An 18056-nucleotide genomic window follows, 5' to 3' on the forward strand; every position below is an offset into this window, starting at 1 on the left:
AATATATATATACGTATACACGCACTGTACATGTAGACGCGCGCTCGGGCGAACACACACACATACACACATTTACGGTCACACGATACGTTCTTTCGGTTGAAAAGTTTCCCTTTTATGTATTTCCCTGATGCTGATATCGTTCCACTCTCTCGTCACTTTTCACTCTTTCCGTTTCAGTTTTGCCAGCTGCAGCGCCAAGTCCACTTTTCGGGGAGTGTCCGCGTAATCCGAGAAGCAAAACGAAAATCGACGCTGTTCTGTGTTCTCGGTAACGAACGGTTTGGAATAAAGACATCCTTTTCGTTGACAAAGTTTTGTCAACGAAAAACCCAATTTGTTCCCATCTTTTCTTCGTCGATCGAGAGAGAGAGAGAGAAATATTCGAACGTGTAAAAATTTTTAATATTTATCGACGATATTGTAAAATTAACGCGATTAATACTCGTGATTGAGAAGTACGGACGATCGGTTCACATGGTGACAATGGTATTGTCTCTGTTACTGGTCGATCGTTTAATTAAAATATCCCGACGAACTTACTACGGTGCCAAAATCGAATGTTCGATTTATCGATCGATAAAAACACACGTGCGATTAAACTGTATTCTGTATTCTCGATTTATCGGGTAACATGTTTCTATGTCGCGGTGTAAACAGTAGGTATTACGAAAAAGCTGTAAAATGAAAAAGGCGAATAGGGCGATCAACGGGAATGATTTTATGGATTTCTCTCCACTCTCTATTTTATTAATCCCTTTTTTTTTGATACGAATCCCCGATACAACGCCACCAGACACGCTGTTTTTCATTTAAATATCTTTATCGATAATTGAAATTAAACATGCCCAATAAACATGATACGTATTTATATATACCGCAGTACAAGTATATATATATATATCCACATTCCCTACCCACATTCGTGTCCTCGATTAAAGAGAATTAAAGAAATGCTTTCGTATTTTTGTTTTTAATATCTCTGGCAGAGGACAGTTGAAGGGGAAAAGAGAAGGTCGTTAACCGACAGTCGTAAAATTCCTCGTTGCGGTTAGATAAGATCGAACGATATATCGCGGTAGAGGAAAAGAGGAAGGAAGGAAGAAAAAGAGATCGGAAAGAAAAGGCCTAGGAACGCACATGAAATGTACGTACCGAGCGAACGTGTAACGAACGAGCGAATGAGCGAACGAACGAAACGAACGAACGAACGAAAGCAAGAAGTGAGAAGAGAGTGGGGGGCTCGGCGGTGGGGCGAAGAAAGGGAAAAGGGGGAAAACAACGGTGACGAGCAAGAGAAGTAGGTATAGTAGGTACGAGAAACCGGCGAGATTCCGACTTTATTGGCGCAAATGGCAATTATCTCGAGTGCGAGGAGTGTTCGAAGGAGAGGAAAAAAAAAAAAAAAAAAAAAAGAAGAAATTTTAATATTTTCAACCGTTCCCAGTTATCGAGTAATTTTTGCGATTTCATCGTCTCCTCTTCTCTTCGATATGCATTATAACGAACACTTTATACGTTTCATCCGTGCAATCGCAATCGTTACAAAACCAACAAATTAAATTGGAAATCTTACGAGTATCGTGACACCATTTTACCGCAAGATCTACGTTCTCTCGTAAACGTGATTCCTCTATTCTTCTCCCCGCCAAACACCGATTACTTTATCTCGAAAACCCCCGAGCAAATAAACTCTCGTAATTGCTTCGTACCGTACGAGATGATCTCGTAAAGAGAATATAATAATAAATCGTGAACTTTGAATATTAATCGCAAAAAAAATAAAATTTCCCTTTCAAAATCGAAGAAACAACAGTATTTTATTCGATACAAATTTTTATTTCATTTTCGATTACGCGATTACGAGAAAGGTTAAGTGAAATTTATAAATATCTCTAGATATCGAAAGAAAAAAACAACGTCCTTTTCTCCCTTTTACGCCATCCATCCATCAGAAAGGCTATTTTCGTCTATGATAATAATCCATCTACTCTTTCGACCAAGCAAAGCAGAGAGAAGCGTGTTGCATCATGTCGCATGATATGCATTTAAATTAAGCTCCGATATTAAAGCGCGACACGCAGGTTTCCTTCGCTAATTAAATCTATGTATACATATAGATACGTTGCAGAGTTCAGAAAGGGCAACTTAAGTTCCTGCTTTGTCGAGCAAAGGCGGCGCGTGTTTAACGACACGTAAAGTGGTAGCGGTGTTATCAATACTTCATCATTGATCAAAGAATAAAAAGCTCGTTAAGTCTAGAAAAAAAAAAATTTATACCGTATCGCGTCCCGTCGACCAACGTGCCAAAGAAACAAATGCACTCCCGCGCGTCTTATTCGTTTTCTCAAACATTTTTGCTTCTTAACATTTTTATAATGCGTAACGCTTAACGTTCAATAGAAAACGCACGGTGATTTTTGTGACGCTGCGATCCTCTTTGCCGCTTCGACGCAAACACAATCGCGTATCAATTGTAACTTACATTCTATTCTGATGAAATTCACGCATAATCATTCGCGTTTAATTCATTTAATCGCGCTCAAATCTTTTTTTTTTTATTATTTATCGCATAAGAAACAATTTCTTATTTCTTTTATCAACATTGTTTACCACCGATTATTCTTCGATAAATTTGAACGTATTTTCCAATTAAAGAAAACTTTTTTCGTATCGAAATGTAACTTAAAGCATTCGATATTCTGCGTAACAGAAAGAAACGAAAGATCCAAAGGACAAAAGAAAGAAGAGAAGGAATACGCCATCCCCTAGATCGCATCGTGAATGCTAAAATTAAACGAAACATGTACAAATGTGTAGTACAACAGGGCCAGTTTTTTCGATAACCGACCAACGTTGATAAACGCATACTTCGGATACACTATGTTTCGTAGAAATTTCTTTATCGTCGTATTTTCGTTGTATTTATCTAACGCGAATGCGTTGAAGAAATTCAAATGTCTTTATATTATATAATTGATCATAATTTAGACAAATGACAGAGAGTATAGAATGTTAATTTTATAAATTCTTCTTAAAAAAATAATTATTCTTTAAAGATATAAAATTTCATATAAATTCGTTAATGAATATATATTTTTCTGCATCATGCTTGTGTATATATATATATGTATGTATACGTAAGAAAAAGCATTCATTTTCCACGTGCCAATTTACTTCAGAAAGGAATAACGGAATGAGATTTAAAAAAGATTAATAACGATTAATTCTCATAATTGGTGACAAATTATAGAAATCTGGTTAAAAATTAAAAAACACGAAAGTTAATAGACTTTCAAACTCGTGATTCCTATTATCTTATTCATAGCGAATCATATTTATTTATTAAATTTATAATTGTTGTTTGACTCGGTGAAAAATTTTTGCATTCAACAATTCTAAATATTTTGATGAATTCTTATTTTGAACGATATTCTTTGTAAAATTTACGTATAATAATTTCGAAGATACTTGTACAATATAATACAATACATATACAAAATGCTCTCAAAAGTGCAACATTTTAAATCGTACTATGTATAAAATGGAATGGTCGTGACTTTTGAAATTGAATGCATTAAGACATAAAGAGTGAGTGCGAATAAAAATCAAAGAAAATTATTTACCTTTAAAATTACGAAATCCATGTTTCAGAAGACCGGAGCTAATGGTGAGACACGAGTTGATTATGTTTTATGATGAAAAACTGATGGCAGATATTAACGTCGAAGTTAAGATTAATTAAAACGTGTTTAGTTTCAGTCGCGTGTTACAGTGATACGAGAAACTCGAAGAAAGAAGCGAAGGATATCGAACGAAAGCAATTACGCTGGTAAACCTTCCACTCGACATTTCTTTCCACTTGTTCGAAACGACGAAGACTTGGCGGTCACACACGACACGAGGCGGTTAGATCGTCCTCACTCCAATGATCCAGCATCGTTGCTGCACGCCTCATTGCGGTTTCACGGCACAAAAGCGAACAGAGCGGTTACTCGTTTTGAACGCAACTTTCGCATTTACTCGTTGACAAAGAGACTCTCCGGAACTCACAACTGGACGCGAGAAAAAAAAAAGAAGAGAGGCGAGGAGAGGTAAAGCGAGACGAGACGAGACGCGGCACGACGAGGCAAGGCAAAGCAAGGCAAGGCAAGGCAAGGCAAGGCAAGGCAAGGCGAGGCGAGGCGAGGTGAAAGAAGGTAAACGGCGCAACCTCGGCAACACGCGAGAAAAATATTCAGCCAACACGCGTGCCGGCTCGACGTCGACTGAATACAACGCCAGTCGCGCGCTACGAGTGGGAGGTGTGTCTCGCGTGTACGACAGAACGAGATCGAGCTATATTATCGCGATGGAGAAGGGATGAAGAAAGCGTAAAAGAGACGAAGAATAGTTTTCATCGCGTTAGATCGAGACAGGCAAAAGGATGAGCGACCGACCGTCGGAAACCATAGTCACACTGGTTGCAACTGTTAGAGGGAGTTGAACGGCTTGCAGAGGAGAGGAGTGGAGTAGAGTGGTGTGGAACAGAGCGTAACGAAATGGAGTTGAGAGGAAAGGAGAGAAATGGTTTCAAGAGAAACAGACGCGACGGGATTGAACGGAACGGAATGGAATGGAATGGAACGAGATGCCTCGATTCGTGGAGACGATCGAATGACACAAAACTAAAAGAGAGTTACATTACAAATGCTGATTATCCAAAACTACTGGTTGCAACGCTTGCAATGCGATAACACAAGTGACACATTCTCTTACAACCTATCGTCATGATTCACATTTTGTATAATAATATATTTTTATCTATACATATACATTTCATGCATTTTCAAATATACATATGTAAATATGAATAAAATTTCGCAATTCTTTTTTTCTTTCATACACCTATAACTTTTACCAATTTATTCATTTGTGATTAAACATTGGAAATATACATTTTGTAGTTTTGTGTACGCTATATATTGTTCTATATATTTTCCTTCTTTTTTATCTTTTTCTAAGATCTCGTCGCATTTTAGTTAACCGCAAATTTGCACATAATAGTTTTCATAAACGCGATCAATCTTGAAAATAAATATGTCATAAGTGCTTGTGAAGGGTGATCAAATAGAAAATTCATGATCACGATCTTAACAAGAAAAGTTGTATAAAAAGCGACTGAAAAGTTGCCAAGCCCGCCGTCTCGTTTGTAATCCCAACTCTCCACCAACCCTTCCCTCACCGCACTGCTCTCTAGAAGCACTCATAATTACCAAAGTTAATTTGCGAATCGCAATTTAATTGGCCAGTTCTTGAAGGTTCTTTAAACTTTGTCTTCTACGGAGTAAGGCTTTTTTTATGAGAGGCTCGATATGCTTTCCTAAAAATAATGCGTTGAACGGATAATCAAATATTTCGAAAATAAATCATATGATCGAAAATAAATATAATACCACGTAAAAGATATACAATGAGAAAAGATATTTTCTAAAAAAAATAATAGTAAACAAATTGCTTAGATACAAATATTTATTTTCGTATGATTACTGAAAGATTTATATCTTCCTATTATTTTATATATGGCATGTCTATATATATATATATGCATACATCTTCAATATTATATATAACATCAATATTTCGAAAAAGAATATACCCTCGATTCATTATCAAACAATAGAATATAGAGTTAAAGGAGGAGCAAAGAAAAGAGAAAGATGTTAGTTTCCTGAGACTTTACCGCTACCTGCTCTAGCTGAAATTAAAGAAAAAAGATTCTGCGTGGCGGCGAGCCTTTTAATTACACGATCTGTGATCTGCCAAACATTTTTCCTTTTTCTTTTCATCCTCTCTTCTTCACTTTTTTTTTCCTTTGCTTCTTTCACACTTTCATCTCTTTTATTTTCACTCTTTTGATCGCTATCCGATCACGCAATTTAAATCATTTACATATCTCAAAGACAAAGAGTCTTCTTCGATGTAAAAATAAATAGAATTTTTTTTTTTCAAAATTCGATCGCGCAACGAAATTATATTTTATATTTCTTCGACGAAAAATATACGAATCTATTTTTTTCTTTTTTCTTTTCAAAATATCGATGATTAATAAATTAATAATTAAACTGATAAAACAAAGGCACGTAATAGGATCGAAAAAAATATTAGTAATTGAAACATTTTATTTGAAATCTAAAGAACGTATCCTTTTCCATTGAAGTCGTTACACAAATGTGTAAAAGGGGGAAAGAGATTGTGAGAGAAGAAGGAGAGGAAGAATCGGTGTTCATCGACGGGAATTCAGAACGTGCAAAAGAGCGAATGTATGAGCATGTTTGTAGAATGTAATATACACACGCACACACACACACGAGGGATGATTCATACACATATCTGCTATCCGCCATCTCAATGGATGTCGGGCCAGGAGAATAAATTAACGAGGTGTTTGTCCGGATGGGATCATCGCTCTTTTTTTTCAAGCCGGTTTAAAATCACACTGTCTTTAATAATTACGTCGGCCGAATACATTAAATGAGACATGCGTCGCGACGCATTTACCTCTGTCGCTTTTTGATAATGTTATTTGCAGCTTTGATTTATAATAGATCATCATTGAACGAATTACTCTTTACATTGTATCGTTTCAGAATAGAAAAGATACAAGATATAACGTGTATATATAAACTTTATTCGTCACATTGAAAATGAAAACGAAGAAGTATTCATCGACTGTGCACCGAGTATGAGAGAGAGAAAAAAAGAATGCGATTATATATGATTTTTCGAATGATGTAAAAAATAATATATAAATCATAGATGTATAATGTTTATATATTAAGTAATTGTTCAAAGGTTAAAAAAGATACATTTGAATAATAATTGTTATGATAGTATTCTATATTTAACGAGAAAGATGATAACATATCGTTGAGATTCAATATTTCTCTTTCAATAGGAACAGTTATATAATACATTATAAATTTTTACTTATACGAGATTCCGAAAAATCCATTTTTTTAATCTTTTAGGGAAATATTTTATATATGTATATATAAAATCTAAATCACTGTAATGAAAAGATTATTAGAAAATATTTGTTTAATTATGATTTACAATGTTATTTATGGATAAAGATTAAATAAAATGAGTTATATCATTGATACTGATATTCAAAATGATAATTAAGATTAGAAAGAAGAAATATATATAGTTTTTTATTTATGTCAAAGATTATTATATAAGATTTCTATATTTGTGCAATAATATGTTTTATATATGTTAATACTTACTTAAAAGAAAGAAATGATGAATTTCCAAAATTATATTTCTTTAATATTGAATAATTATATTGAAACTGATACAATTTTTAGGATAATCCAATAAATTGGAATAGGAAAAAAAAAACTTTACTAAAATGTATATGTATCTAAATTATAAGTTCATAGCACTTTCAAACAGTTCCAACATTCTTTTCATTTCTTTGCTAAAAGTTCAGAAAAAAGAAAAAGAACGTTAATATGAATTACAGAAGAAATGAAGTATGGGGGAATATATATGTGTAATATTAAATATTCCGATACTTACATTTTTTCTGCTAATTTATATACAGGTCCCATCGATTTTGATAATTCTTCACATTTTGCCATTAATTGATACATCGATTTAATATTATGATCCACCGCATCGCACGTTTTACAAACTGCATCCCTATATGTTTCTAAACAACCTACCGTGAGTGCGGAAGCCTAAAAGTAATTTTAATCATAAAATCGTTTAAAAATTTAATGAAAGTAAGATGAAAAAGAATAAATAGACACAAAAGATTACACTATGCAAAATAGCTGCCAAATTTTCTGTTAATGCATCGACGGATGTAGCCACTTTTCTCGCTTCCATCTCTAATTCATTTAACACGTTATGATCGAGAAGAGGCACCTGAGGCGTTAAGGCTTGCCTATATAAACAAGGTGTAGAACTTCGAGAGCCAGGAAATGATGGAGTTTCTCCTTTTTTTGTCACAGGACTGGACAATTTAATTTTGTTTTCTAAATCTTCTGCAACAAATAATACCATATCGCCATCTTGCATCACCGTTCCCTCAAGTTGCAAATATCCCATGGCTTTATGATAACTTGGAGGATCTATATCTTCATCCTCAATTGGACTAGACTCCCTATTTCTCAAGTTCAATTGATCTGGTCTAGTACCAATTCCATTCATTTTATCTAAGCTTTCTTCCAAAAACTTTTTCCCATCGATATCCGGAGAATCGATCAATGATCTTAGTTCAGAAACAGGTGGTGATGATTGTGAATCGAATGATATTTCCGAATAGGAGGCTGTCATCTCGTGTAACTGAAATAATTATAATCAATCTTCTTAATATAATCCTTTGTAATTAATTGTATTTTGCAAATACAGATATTGTCCTTACACACGATTTATTAAGTCTAACCTTACTCTGTCTTCATCGTAGTCGATAGTTGTATTTTTCTCGCTACGTATTGTCGTTCCTTGTTTTGGATATGTTTCTCCTTCTTCCGATTCCATATTTAACAAACAATTAATATTTTTCACACGTTTTTACTAGATGATACGAATGTATTCTCACTTCATTTGTGTCACGATGATTTAACAAAACAGATAAACACTGTTACAAGTTCACAATTATTGATTCGTAAGGAGGATTTTCATTAGGTTTTCAATATTATGTATTCGCCTTAATATATCATGAATATACTATATGTACTATCTATAATTATTGAATTTTTGCTACAACTCTTACTTCAATTGTTTTTATTAATATATTAAAATTTGATAATTGTAGCCTAAATAAACTAATAAGCAAATAATCTTTACAAATATTTAAATATATATGTAATATATATAAATATAATATAATAATAAATAAAAACTTTAATCTATATAACTTTTAATATACGAATATTCATTTTTTTTAATTGATTCAATATATTTTATGTATATATATTTTTACATTTATTTTAAAAGATAAAAAAATTAATTAGATATTATCATTTTTAAATACATAAATTTTATAGATCAAGTACATATAAATTAAAGTTCAGTCTTTAAAAAAAAACTTTTTTTTTAATTTAAATTAATTTTGTTTATTTTATTTTCTTTCGTTTAACAATAAAACTGTGAAAATTATACAATTTTTAAATGTTATATATGTTTATATATGTTTAACTATAAAATCTGAAAATTTTCGAGATATAAAAGAAATATATAGATACGCATGTACATTGAGTTATAAATCTATAGTTATATTTTTCTGTGACATTACCCGTTGATACAAATTTATTAAATGAATTTTTTGGTTAGTTTTTGTAACTATAACTATATTATTTGTTGTTATTTGTAAATGATGAACTTTTATATCGTTTATTAACAAAGTAGTAAATAATTTGAAGATTTAGCAATATATGAAATAATGTAATATGACGTATTACTTCATATTTATATTCTATTCATCAATATTCGCCGATAATCGTGGTGAATTAAACACGGATTTGTATAATGTATTAAAAAACGTATAATTTTTATTAATTTGAATCTTTATTGTTTCTCTCACAATAAGGAAATTGAATTAAAATTTACTTTACAATAGTAGTGATATTTATATTAAAAATATTCAGTTCTCATGCAATATGATTAAAATATTATTTTTTATCTTTGTCATATTTATAAAATTCATATTTTGTCAAAATGATTTTTTTGATGAAGAATTAATGTTGAAACCATTATCAAATAATTATGTCTATGCATATTTTCAATTTACTACGGTATGGGAAACTACAAAAGACATAAAAACGTGTAAGTTATAATATATAGCATATTTTAGAGAAAAATATTTATTTTTCATTGTCTTTTTTTTTTACAACTATAAATTTATATTTCAGTTCAACATTCTCATTTATTTCCAAGAGGCCTTGGTGAAATTATAAGTCGTCATAATGTAGATGAATTACATCTTACATTAACCAAAGGTTTATGGAATTATCAAAAATGGGGATATCCTTATCATGATGCTGGTCCTGGTGCTGAAATATTTACATGGTTTCATAAAGATGTCACCAAGTAAAATATCATTTCAAATTTAATGATATGAAATTTATATTATTAATTTAAGAAATATGTAAGTAATATTAACATTAATATTATTTTATATTTTTATCAGTGTTGATATGGAATGGGAAGGTTTAACAAATGCTCTAGCTGGTTTATTTTGTGCTTCCTTGAATTTTGTTAATCCTGCAAATAGTATCTCTCCAGAATTTACATTCCGACCTACAGGTGTAGTAGAACATAATATCAATTCTAGTCATTTACGCTATTCATCATTACCAAGAGAAATAGTTTGTACTGAAAATTTAACTCCATTTAAGAAATTATTGCCATGTAATTCTAAGGTATGTAATCTTATATTTATATATTTTATATAACAGATATTTAGATAATTTACATGTATAATATTTTAATAGAAAGGTTTGGCAACCTTATTAAATTCTGCTTATATTCACAATACAAATTATCATTCCATTGGAATACATTTTCGAATTATATGCTCTAACATGATCTGTACTAAAACATCATTAGAGTTACGTCAGTCTGTTTCATTGATATATGATACTATAACGGATGCATCACAGGTAAAAATTGATAAATTTTTCATATCAAATCATAAGAAATTTCTTCTTATTTGAATCTTTCCATAGGACTGGTCAATTCGAAAATTTTTTGGAATAGGTATTAGAGGAGCATGTCCTCTTGCTACATTAAGCAATGTATATATTGACATATCTAATAATGGTACAAATCAAGTTTATGAATTAGTACCACCACCAAGTGCAAAAATCATTAGTCTTCGAGGAGGACAATTAAATAAAATTGCAGTTTATGATATAAGATCACATTCCACAAAAGGAATATTTAATATTGGAGTTCTATATAATACTACTCACACAGCTGGTTTAAATTATCCTTCAATTTTGTTTGCAAATAGATACATTATTGGTTTGTATAAATAACAAAATTATAATAGAAAATTTTATATATATATATATGAAAGAAAATATATACAAGGAAAAAAAAAACAAAAGAAATTCTTTCATGTATTCATTCAGGATATGGACAAGAAAGAGGTAGTTTAGTAACAAAAATTTACAATAATTACTGGCGAACACTCGACATTATTTTATTAGAAAGTATTCCATGGTATTTGCCAGTATATTTACATTCTGTCAGAATAACTTGTGGAACAAAAAATATTATACCATGTGAGTAGTTGTATTCATATTATTATAGGCAGTGATTTATTTTTAATAATTTGTGGTTCTTTTTCATTTCGGCGAGATATTTTTTATTGTTTTGATTTATTTATGGAAATCTTATATATAGTGGCACAACGTTATCTGCCAGGCAAAGAAAGGAAAAGTCCTTACCATTTAGAATTAATTTTACGCTTACCACCACAATCGGTAACTAAATTCTCTATAGAAATGGAATATTCTTTTCTTAAATGGCAAGAATACCCACCGGATGCTAATCATGGATTTTATATGGGTCCCGCTATAATCACTGCATTACTTCCGATCGCGAGGAATTATAGTGCATTACCGCTCGATGGAAGTACTATAACGTCAAGGTTAAAAATTGACTATATTAATCAATAACACAACATGACACAACATATATATATATATATATATAAAATAAAATTCGATATTTGCTAATGATGCACTTAAATTTTCAGTTTTAACGCTTCAAGAGAAGGATATATAGTACAATTGAGAACTGAATCTTTATTAATTAGCCTGCCTACACCTGATTTTAGTATGCCGTACAATGTAATTTGTTTAGCTTGTACAGCAGTTGCCATGGCCTTTGGACCACTCCATAACATTTCAACTAAAAGATTAGTTTTAAAACGTGTTGAAATGGATTGGAAGGAGAAATTGTTTTCATTTTTAATTAAAAAAATCGTTAAACCAAAGAAAAAACAAGAATAAAAATAGTGTAATTTATTGAAATTTGGTTTTACACACACATATATATATATGAAAATATATATATACGATTTTTTTTATTAAGATAAAAATTGTTATTAAAGAAAAATTTAAAAAAATAATAAAATATAAATACGATCATTTTATATTTCAATAAAATATAGAAACAAAATCAACTTAAAAAAAAAAAAAAAAAAAAAAAAAAAAAAAAATCGTTTCGATTTTATTTTTCCTTTCCTTATTTTTTTCTCTTCTTTTTTTGTTGTTTATATATAATATATAAAAAATGTTGTACCTTATTTGTTATATCTTGTGATTGATTTGATAAACGTTTAATTTTGAAAAATACTAGATTTGATCGATTTGTTACTTAACATTTGGAATTTCTTTTTAATTAATGACAATATACTGTGAATAATAAAAATGATATGTGTAAAATCATTTTACATATTTTATAATCATATAGAATTGAAACAATAAATATTGTAACAAATTTAACGCACATACGATAAATTTCGTATGTCAAATAATCAACATTTTATGGTGTTGATTCAAGGATTGGGGATAAACTTGTACGTGTATTTAACATTGTACTATGATACTTGCTCGTGTAATTTTCACTATCATTGTTTAAAATATTATTCGACAACCATTCGCTTTTTTGTTGTGTTGAACAAATATGAGATTTTAATTGGAATTTATTCGAAGAAAGTTTTTCTAATAACGAATTTGTTACATCTTCAGATACACAATTCATTGAATCTTTATTTTTATCCGAAGATGTAAGATTACATGGATTTTCTTCTTCATCTGAAGAACAAAGATCAATCACCGTAATCTCATTCGGCGATTTTACACACAATGTGGTCTCTTTAATTGAATGAATGACAGTCGTATTATTTTCATCACAAAGATTTTTACCTTCGAAATTAGTTAACTCTACAACATTAATTTCATTGGAAAGTATCTTTTCATTTTCTTTTGTCTCGTTTAAATCACTTTCGTCATTTGGAGCTTTACGTTTTGAAGATATGTTTGGTTTTATTTTTTCATCTTCTGATATCGATCCTCTGTTATCGATTGAAATATTTCGAACAAGACACTGATATTTTGACGGATTTCGTTCAAGATTATACATTTGTTCTTGGGTTAATCGTTTTAAAAGAACAAAAACAGGTCGACAAAGAACGTATAATAATTGTGATTGTATGCTTAACACTAAAAAGAAGAAAGTTTTTTTGTAAAATAAATCTTAATATAAAACACAATACGATCTTTATTATCTGAATATAAAAAGGAAAAAGGGAGAAATTTTTACTAAATTATTTCAAAAATTAAATACTCACTTGGTTTTTTTTTAACAGAATTTGCAAATTTATATTGATGAACATAATCACATGCCATCTTTTCTCGATTTGGTTTATATGTAACAATCCATTTATCATGATCAACATCTGCTTCTAACCACTTTGGTCTAGATGAATTGTTTAAAACAGGAGCAATAAGATGTCTTTCTATCCTTTCTAATCTTTCTTGTTGCGTTTCTTCCGTCATTGCTTTTGATTTTTTAGCTAATAATATACCAGCAGGAGAAGAAAAAGGAATAGTTGGACATCTTGTAAAATTAATAGCTCCGCGAACACGACGGGAGGTGCGTCTAATAATGTTATTATTATTATTATTAACTGTTGTAGCACCATTGCTGTTTTCAGCAGATTTAGATTCTGAGTTTATTGAACACAACTGAAAATATTCCAAGAACTGATCTTGTTTTAATTCAGGTTCTACAATAGACAATTCTGGTGTTGTAGGTCGCGAATTATTTCCGTTTTGTTCTTGTTCATAACATACACGTTCGTGTTCCTATGTGAAATTATCATTAATTTCATTTATCTTCTTTATTATAATCTATATGCACACGTGGGCACGCGTAATGTACCTTCATTTTCTCTAGGCCTATAAATTCAGCATCACAATTGTCACATAGATAAATATCTTCCGTTGATAAATCAACGTTTTGTTGATGCTCAACCATCATCATGGAATGTTGTTGTTGTTTTGACTTATTATAAGAGGAAATTACTCCATTACAAGATAATAACTTTTTTCGAGGACTTCTTTCTCTTTTGTCATAATTCTATAAATAAAACAAATTATATCTTTATTTAATCTTTACGAAATTTATATACTACATACAATAAAGCGTAAATTAAGTAACAAACCATATTTTCATTTCGAAATGTTACTAATAATTTGCCAGTATTTTTGTGATATAAACTTGTCGTGGAATCCCAATTGTTGACATATTCCAAATCTTCTTGCGGATATCGTGCAAGATATGAACAAAAGCGTAAGAGATATTCGCTTCTGTGGTATGTATAACATCTGAATACTAATTTCTTCAAATTAGCCATCCAATTCTAAAATATAATACCCATTTTGAAAATCAAGTGTTTTATCATTCAAAAACAATTATTTATACATTTACATTATGATTAACATAATTAACTTACATCATTTACTCTTTTAGGTCTTATTAAAGGATTTGAAAATTTAACTTCTTTTGGCCACCATTGTGGTACACTGATCACTTCATTGGTATCATGACCTAAAGAGCACTGTACCATAAATGTAACAAAACGTTCTAATTGTGCCTAAAATTAAATATTTTTTTTGTAATATTTATATCTAAAATTATTATTTTATTATTTATTAAAAAATATAAATTCTTTCTATATTGACATATAATTTTTTAAAAATCCTTTAAAAATAGATCTTCCAACAATATGATAATATATGTACATAAGTTTTATTATATTTATTTCATTATTTTTTCAAAAAATTTTTTTAAATAATATTTCATTCATTGTAGTACAATATAATTTTTGTATATTAAAGCAAATACAATTAAATTAACTCAAAGTAATGAATGAATTTGATGCCTAATGGATTATAATTCAATATAAATGATAATTATAAAAAGTAATATTCATACCAATGTAATTTTTTCTAGCGATGTTGGATGTCCATTGGCAAACAAAAGAGGAAGATTTGATACCATAGAACCTTCTTCTATAGGATTATTATTTTCTGGTTCAATGGTATCTGTATCAATTGTCACAGATTCATTTATTTCATTGGGCAATTGATTTTGAGGTAAAGCTACCCCATATTCTTGTTCTTGTAACATTGAGTATCTCATGTCTTCAAAATTATCTGCAATATTTTTGTCCAAGATATTATATTTTTTACTGTACAATTGTTCACTTTTTATACATGTTTTTGAATTTTTATGAATTTTTATTTATCAATTTCTAATTATTTTGTATACAAAAATATTTTATAAAAAAAATCTAGAAATTTTATGAATTAAAATATCAAAAAAAAAAAATTCATAATAAAAAAAAGATATATATTGATAAAATAATAATTAAAATATGAAGAACAAAAGAAATTATATTTTGAATTGTTCATAATTTTATTATAAGTATTACAAATAAATATTTTTTGTATTGTTTTAAGTTATTATAAAATTATATAAGACAAATTAATATATAATAACATTTATATATTTTAAGATATTTATCTCTATCATTTATTCTTAAGTAATCATTTATTGCTCATAAATATACATAAAATATTTGATAATTTTGTGTATTCTTAATTATTAAATATTATAAAAATTAGAGAATGAAAAAAAGAAAGAATTATATAGATCGCAAATGTCATTTACGCTTTATTAATATCGAATATTTAAATTTTGATAAAATATATATATATAAATATAAAAACAGAAAAAAATGAATTCAAAATATATGAAAAATTATCAAAAATATAAAAAAAATTAGCCAATTTTTAAATAAAAATTATAAATTCGCGGTTATCAGTCATATACCTGTTCAATACTTTTTAAGATAATCGAACGACCTTTCTTGCCTTGTATCTCAAAGTTGCTGCTTCACAGAAAAGTTTTTTGATCACCACGTTGTAAATTATATTTTATATGAAATTTAAATTATAATTAAACGCAATAATCAAATTATCAAATAATTTTAAGACACAAATGATACAATGAAGACACATCGCGCATTATCTTTATGGCAACCCTTTTTGCCACCAGAGGGACACATACTAATAGTACATTTTCATAAGCACTTACTTAATTACTCTTTCCTATAAATATATCTTCTGACCTTTCTTATCTTGTTTTAAGTTTTAAATCGCGTACAATTATAATCATTTCAAAAATTATTTTTTACAATAGTACTAAAAAATTTTTTTAAAATTATACACATATTTAAATAATTATATTAAAATAATATAGAAATTCAAATATATTAAAATATAAACTTATAATTCGAAAGCAAGTTGTTGCGTATAAAAAGATTTGAAAAATATTGTAATTTATAGAGATTGTTTTAAATTTTTTTATCAAATTTTAATAAATTAAATTTAAATATGTAACAATATTTATATCATACTATATGCAATTTTAATTTTTCATATTACATACATATGATATGATAAAAAATTTTATGGAAAAAAAAATAATCGAGTATTTATAAATGCATCTTAGCATCTTAAAATACGAATTATAATAACATCTTATTAATGATAAAAATAAAATATTTAAATATCGAAATAATAAGTTATAGTTTCTACAAAATAATGCACGACTAACGATTTTTTAAATAAATATTTACGTAAAGGAGAAGAAGAAAAACAAAAGAGCTTGAAAACTTGTCACAGTCATGAATAAAAACATTCAAGACACTATTGGTTTGATAGATCGAATGATTTTTTATTATTATGTAGATAAAATAACTTAGTCTCAATCAATCTATAAATAGAATAGATAGAATTTAAAAAATCTCTTTTTTCTTAGAAAGAAAAAAAAAAAAAAAAGAAAAAAATTAAAAAACATTTTTTTTAACTTTTTTTTCAAAATTGATTTTTTTGAGTTCTTTCTAAAATCGATTTTTTTTAGATGAAAATATTTTCTTTTCCTTTAAATTACAATAATTTTTATAATAATTTAAATTTTCCAAAAATCTCGAATTATATTCTAAATAAATATATTTTTATTTATGAATATATAAGATAAAAATTTAGTTCTTTTTTATTAATCGATGACAACAATCGATATTCTAGTAGAAGAAATATCGATAGTAACGAAGGTCTCTGTTATTTTGAAAGAATTTTATTTTTTAAAAATTATTAGTTTAAAAAAATATTAAATATTTATTAAAATATCTTCTTTGAATAATTCTTATTTTTTAAATCGCAGAATATTATATACCTTTTAAGACATGGATTTGCTAGGTAACTTTACTAATGAATTCGTAAACTTAAGATAAAGTTAACTTTCTTTGCTTTCGTTTTTTCTTTTTTTATCATAATTTTTTATCATACGTTACATTGTTATCTTTTAATAATTATAAAAGGTTTAAGGCGAATACGAAATTAATTACAATCTACGCGTGTTCTTTACAATAGTTTATAACATACATCATTTAAATAGATCAATTTGTTGTAAATGGCAAAGAATGACATTTGAATCCTAAATTTACTTTATATCTCTTGGATTTAAGTTTAAAAATGAAAAGATACGTGCAATATGAATTCGTAAATGTATATATCATATAAATACTATATATTTCTTTCTTGAACAAAATATTTAGCAATGATAGAATATGGTACAGTTCAAGATGGCAGGACGAATCATGTTAATTCTCACTAGCTAACGATCGTTTGTAAACTACGGTACCTCTTATGCGATACATTCTTCTCAACACTTTGTAGTCCCTATTTTGTCATTTCAATTCGCTTTGCGTTGATAACACGTTGACGCGTAGAATTTTTCGTTAATGCGAAAGTAATAATAACTTTGTTTAAAAGATTTTGAAGTTATTGAAATTACCCATTCGTCAACAATTCTTCTTTATCGGTCTCGACAAATTCCAAGTAGTACATACTCGCCGTCGCGCTTGCGCTTTGCCCGTAAAAGATATTTTTTGATTATCATTATATTTTAATTTTCTTTTT

The 18056-nt window shown here is 28.7% G+C and overlaps 4 protein-coding genes across 7 annotated transcripts in view; 1 reads left to right on the forward strand and 3 right to left on the reverse strand.

Annotated features, from left to right (window-relative positions):
- LOC410133 (PDZ domain-containing RING finger protein 4) overlaps window positions 1–4798 on the reverse strand; it is a 24024-nt gene extending 19226 nt beyond the window's left edge. The window contains exon 1 of the mRNA XM_393616.7: window positions 3627–4798. Within this exon, the coding sequence (XP_393616.4) occupies window positions 3627–3647 (21 nt within the window). The 5' untranslated portion in view covers window positions 3648–4798. The remainder of the gene's footprint in view (window positions 1–3626) is intronic.
- Window positions 4799–7292: 2494 nt separating this feature from the next.
- On the reverse strand, window positions 7293–8661 carry LOC726304 (BLOC-1-related complex subunit 6). 3 transcript variants are annotated; one of them, XM_006568734.3, is made up of 4 exons: window positions 8438–8643; window positions 7810–8337; window positions 7567–7727; window positions 7293–7465 (listed from the first exon to the last, which is right to left on the reverse strand). In XM_006568734.3, exons 2-4 carry the CDS (start codon window positions 8326–8328, stop codon window positions 7414–7416), a joined length of 732 nt encoding a protein of 243 aa, XP_006568797.1. In that variant the 5' UTR covers window positions 8329–8337; window positions 8438–8643; the 3' UTR covers window positions 7293–7413. The 3 variants fall into 3 exon arrangements, with proteins under 3 accessions (XP_006568797.1, XP_006568798.1, XP_001122052.1); XM_006568735.3 differs by having other exon boundaries at window positions 8417–8550; XM_001122052.5 differs by having other exon boundaries at window positions 7298–7465; window positions 8443–8661.
- Window positions 8662–9320: 659 nt separating this feature from the next.
- LOC410132 (GPI transamidase component PIG-T) lies at window positions 9321–12207 on the forward strand. Its single transcript, XM_393615.7, has 8 exons — window positions 9321–9819; window positions 9906–10083; window positions 10184–10415; window positions 10488–10655; window positions 10722–11019; window positions 11130–11282; window positions 11404–11650; window positions 11759–12207. Exons 1-8 carry the CDS (start codon window positions 9654–9656, stop codon window positions 12012–12014), a joined length of 1698 nt encoding a protein of 565 aa, XP_393615.3. The 5' UTR covers window positions 9321–9653; the 3' UTR covers window positions 12015–12207.
- Window positions 12208–12229: 22 nt separating this feature from the next.
- On the reverse strand, window positions 12230–17996 carry LOC410000. 2 transcript variants are annotated; one of them, XM_006568732.3, is made up of 7 exons: window positions 15907–16219; window positions 15007–15227; window positions 14525–14665; window positions 14234–14431; window positions 13951–14148; window positions 13358–13874; window positions 12230–13229 (listed from the first exon to the last, which is right to left on the reverse strand). In XM_006568732.3, exons 2-7 carry the CDS (start codon window positions 15211–15213, stop codon window positions 12550–12552), a joined length of 1941 nt encoding a protein of 646 aa, XP_006568795.1. In that variant the 5' UTR covers window positions 15214–15227; window positions 15907–16219; the 3' UTR covers window positions 12230–12549. The 2 variants fall into 2 exon arrangements, with proteins under 2 accessions (XP_006568795.1, XP_393488.4); XM_393488.7 differs by lacking the exon at window positions 15907–16219 and adding an exon at window positions 17779–17996 and having other exon boundaries at window positions 12550–13229.
- Window positions 17997–18056: the final 60 nt, after the last annotated feature.

The sequence above is a fragment of the Apis mellifera genome, linkage group LG2 (genome assembly GCF_003254395.2).
Source record: "Apis mellifera strain DH4 linkage group LG2, Amel_HAv3.1, whole genome shotgun sequence".
NCBI lineage: Eukaryota > Metazoa > Arthropoda > Insecta > Hymenoptera > Apidae > Apis > Apis mellifera.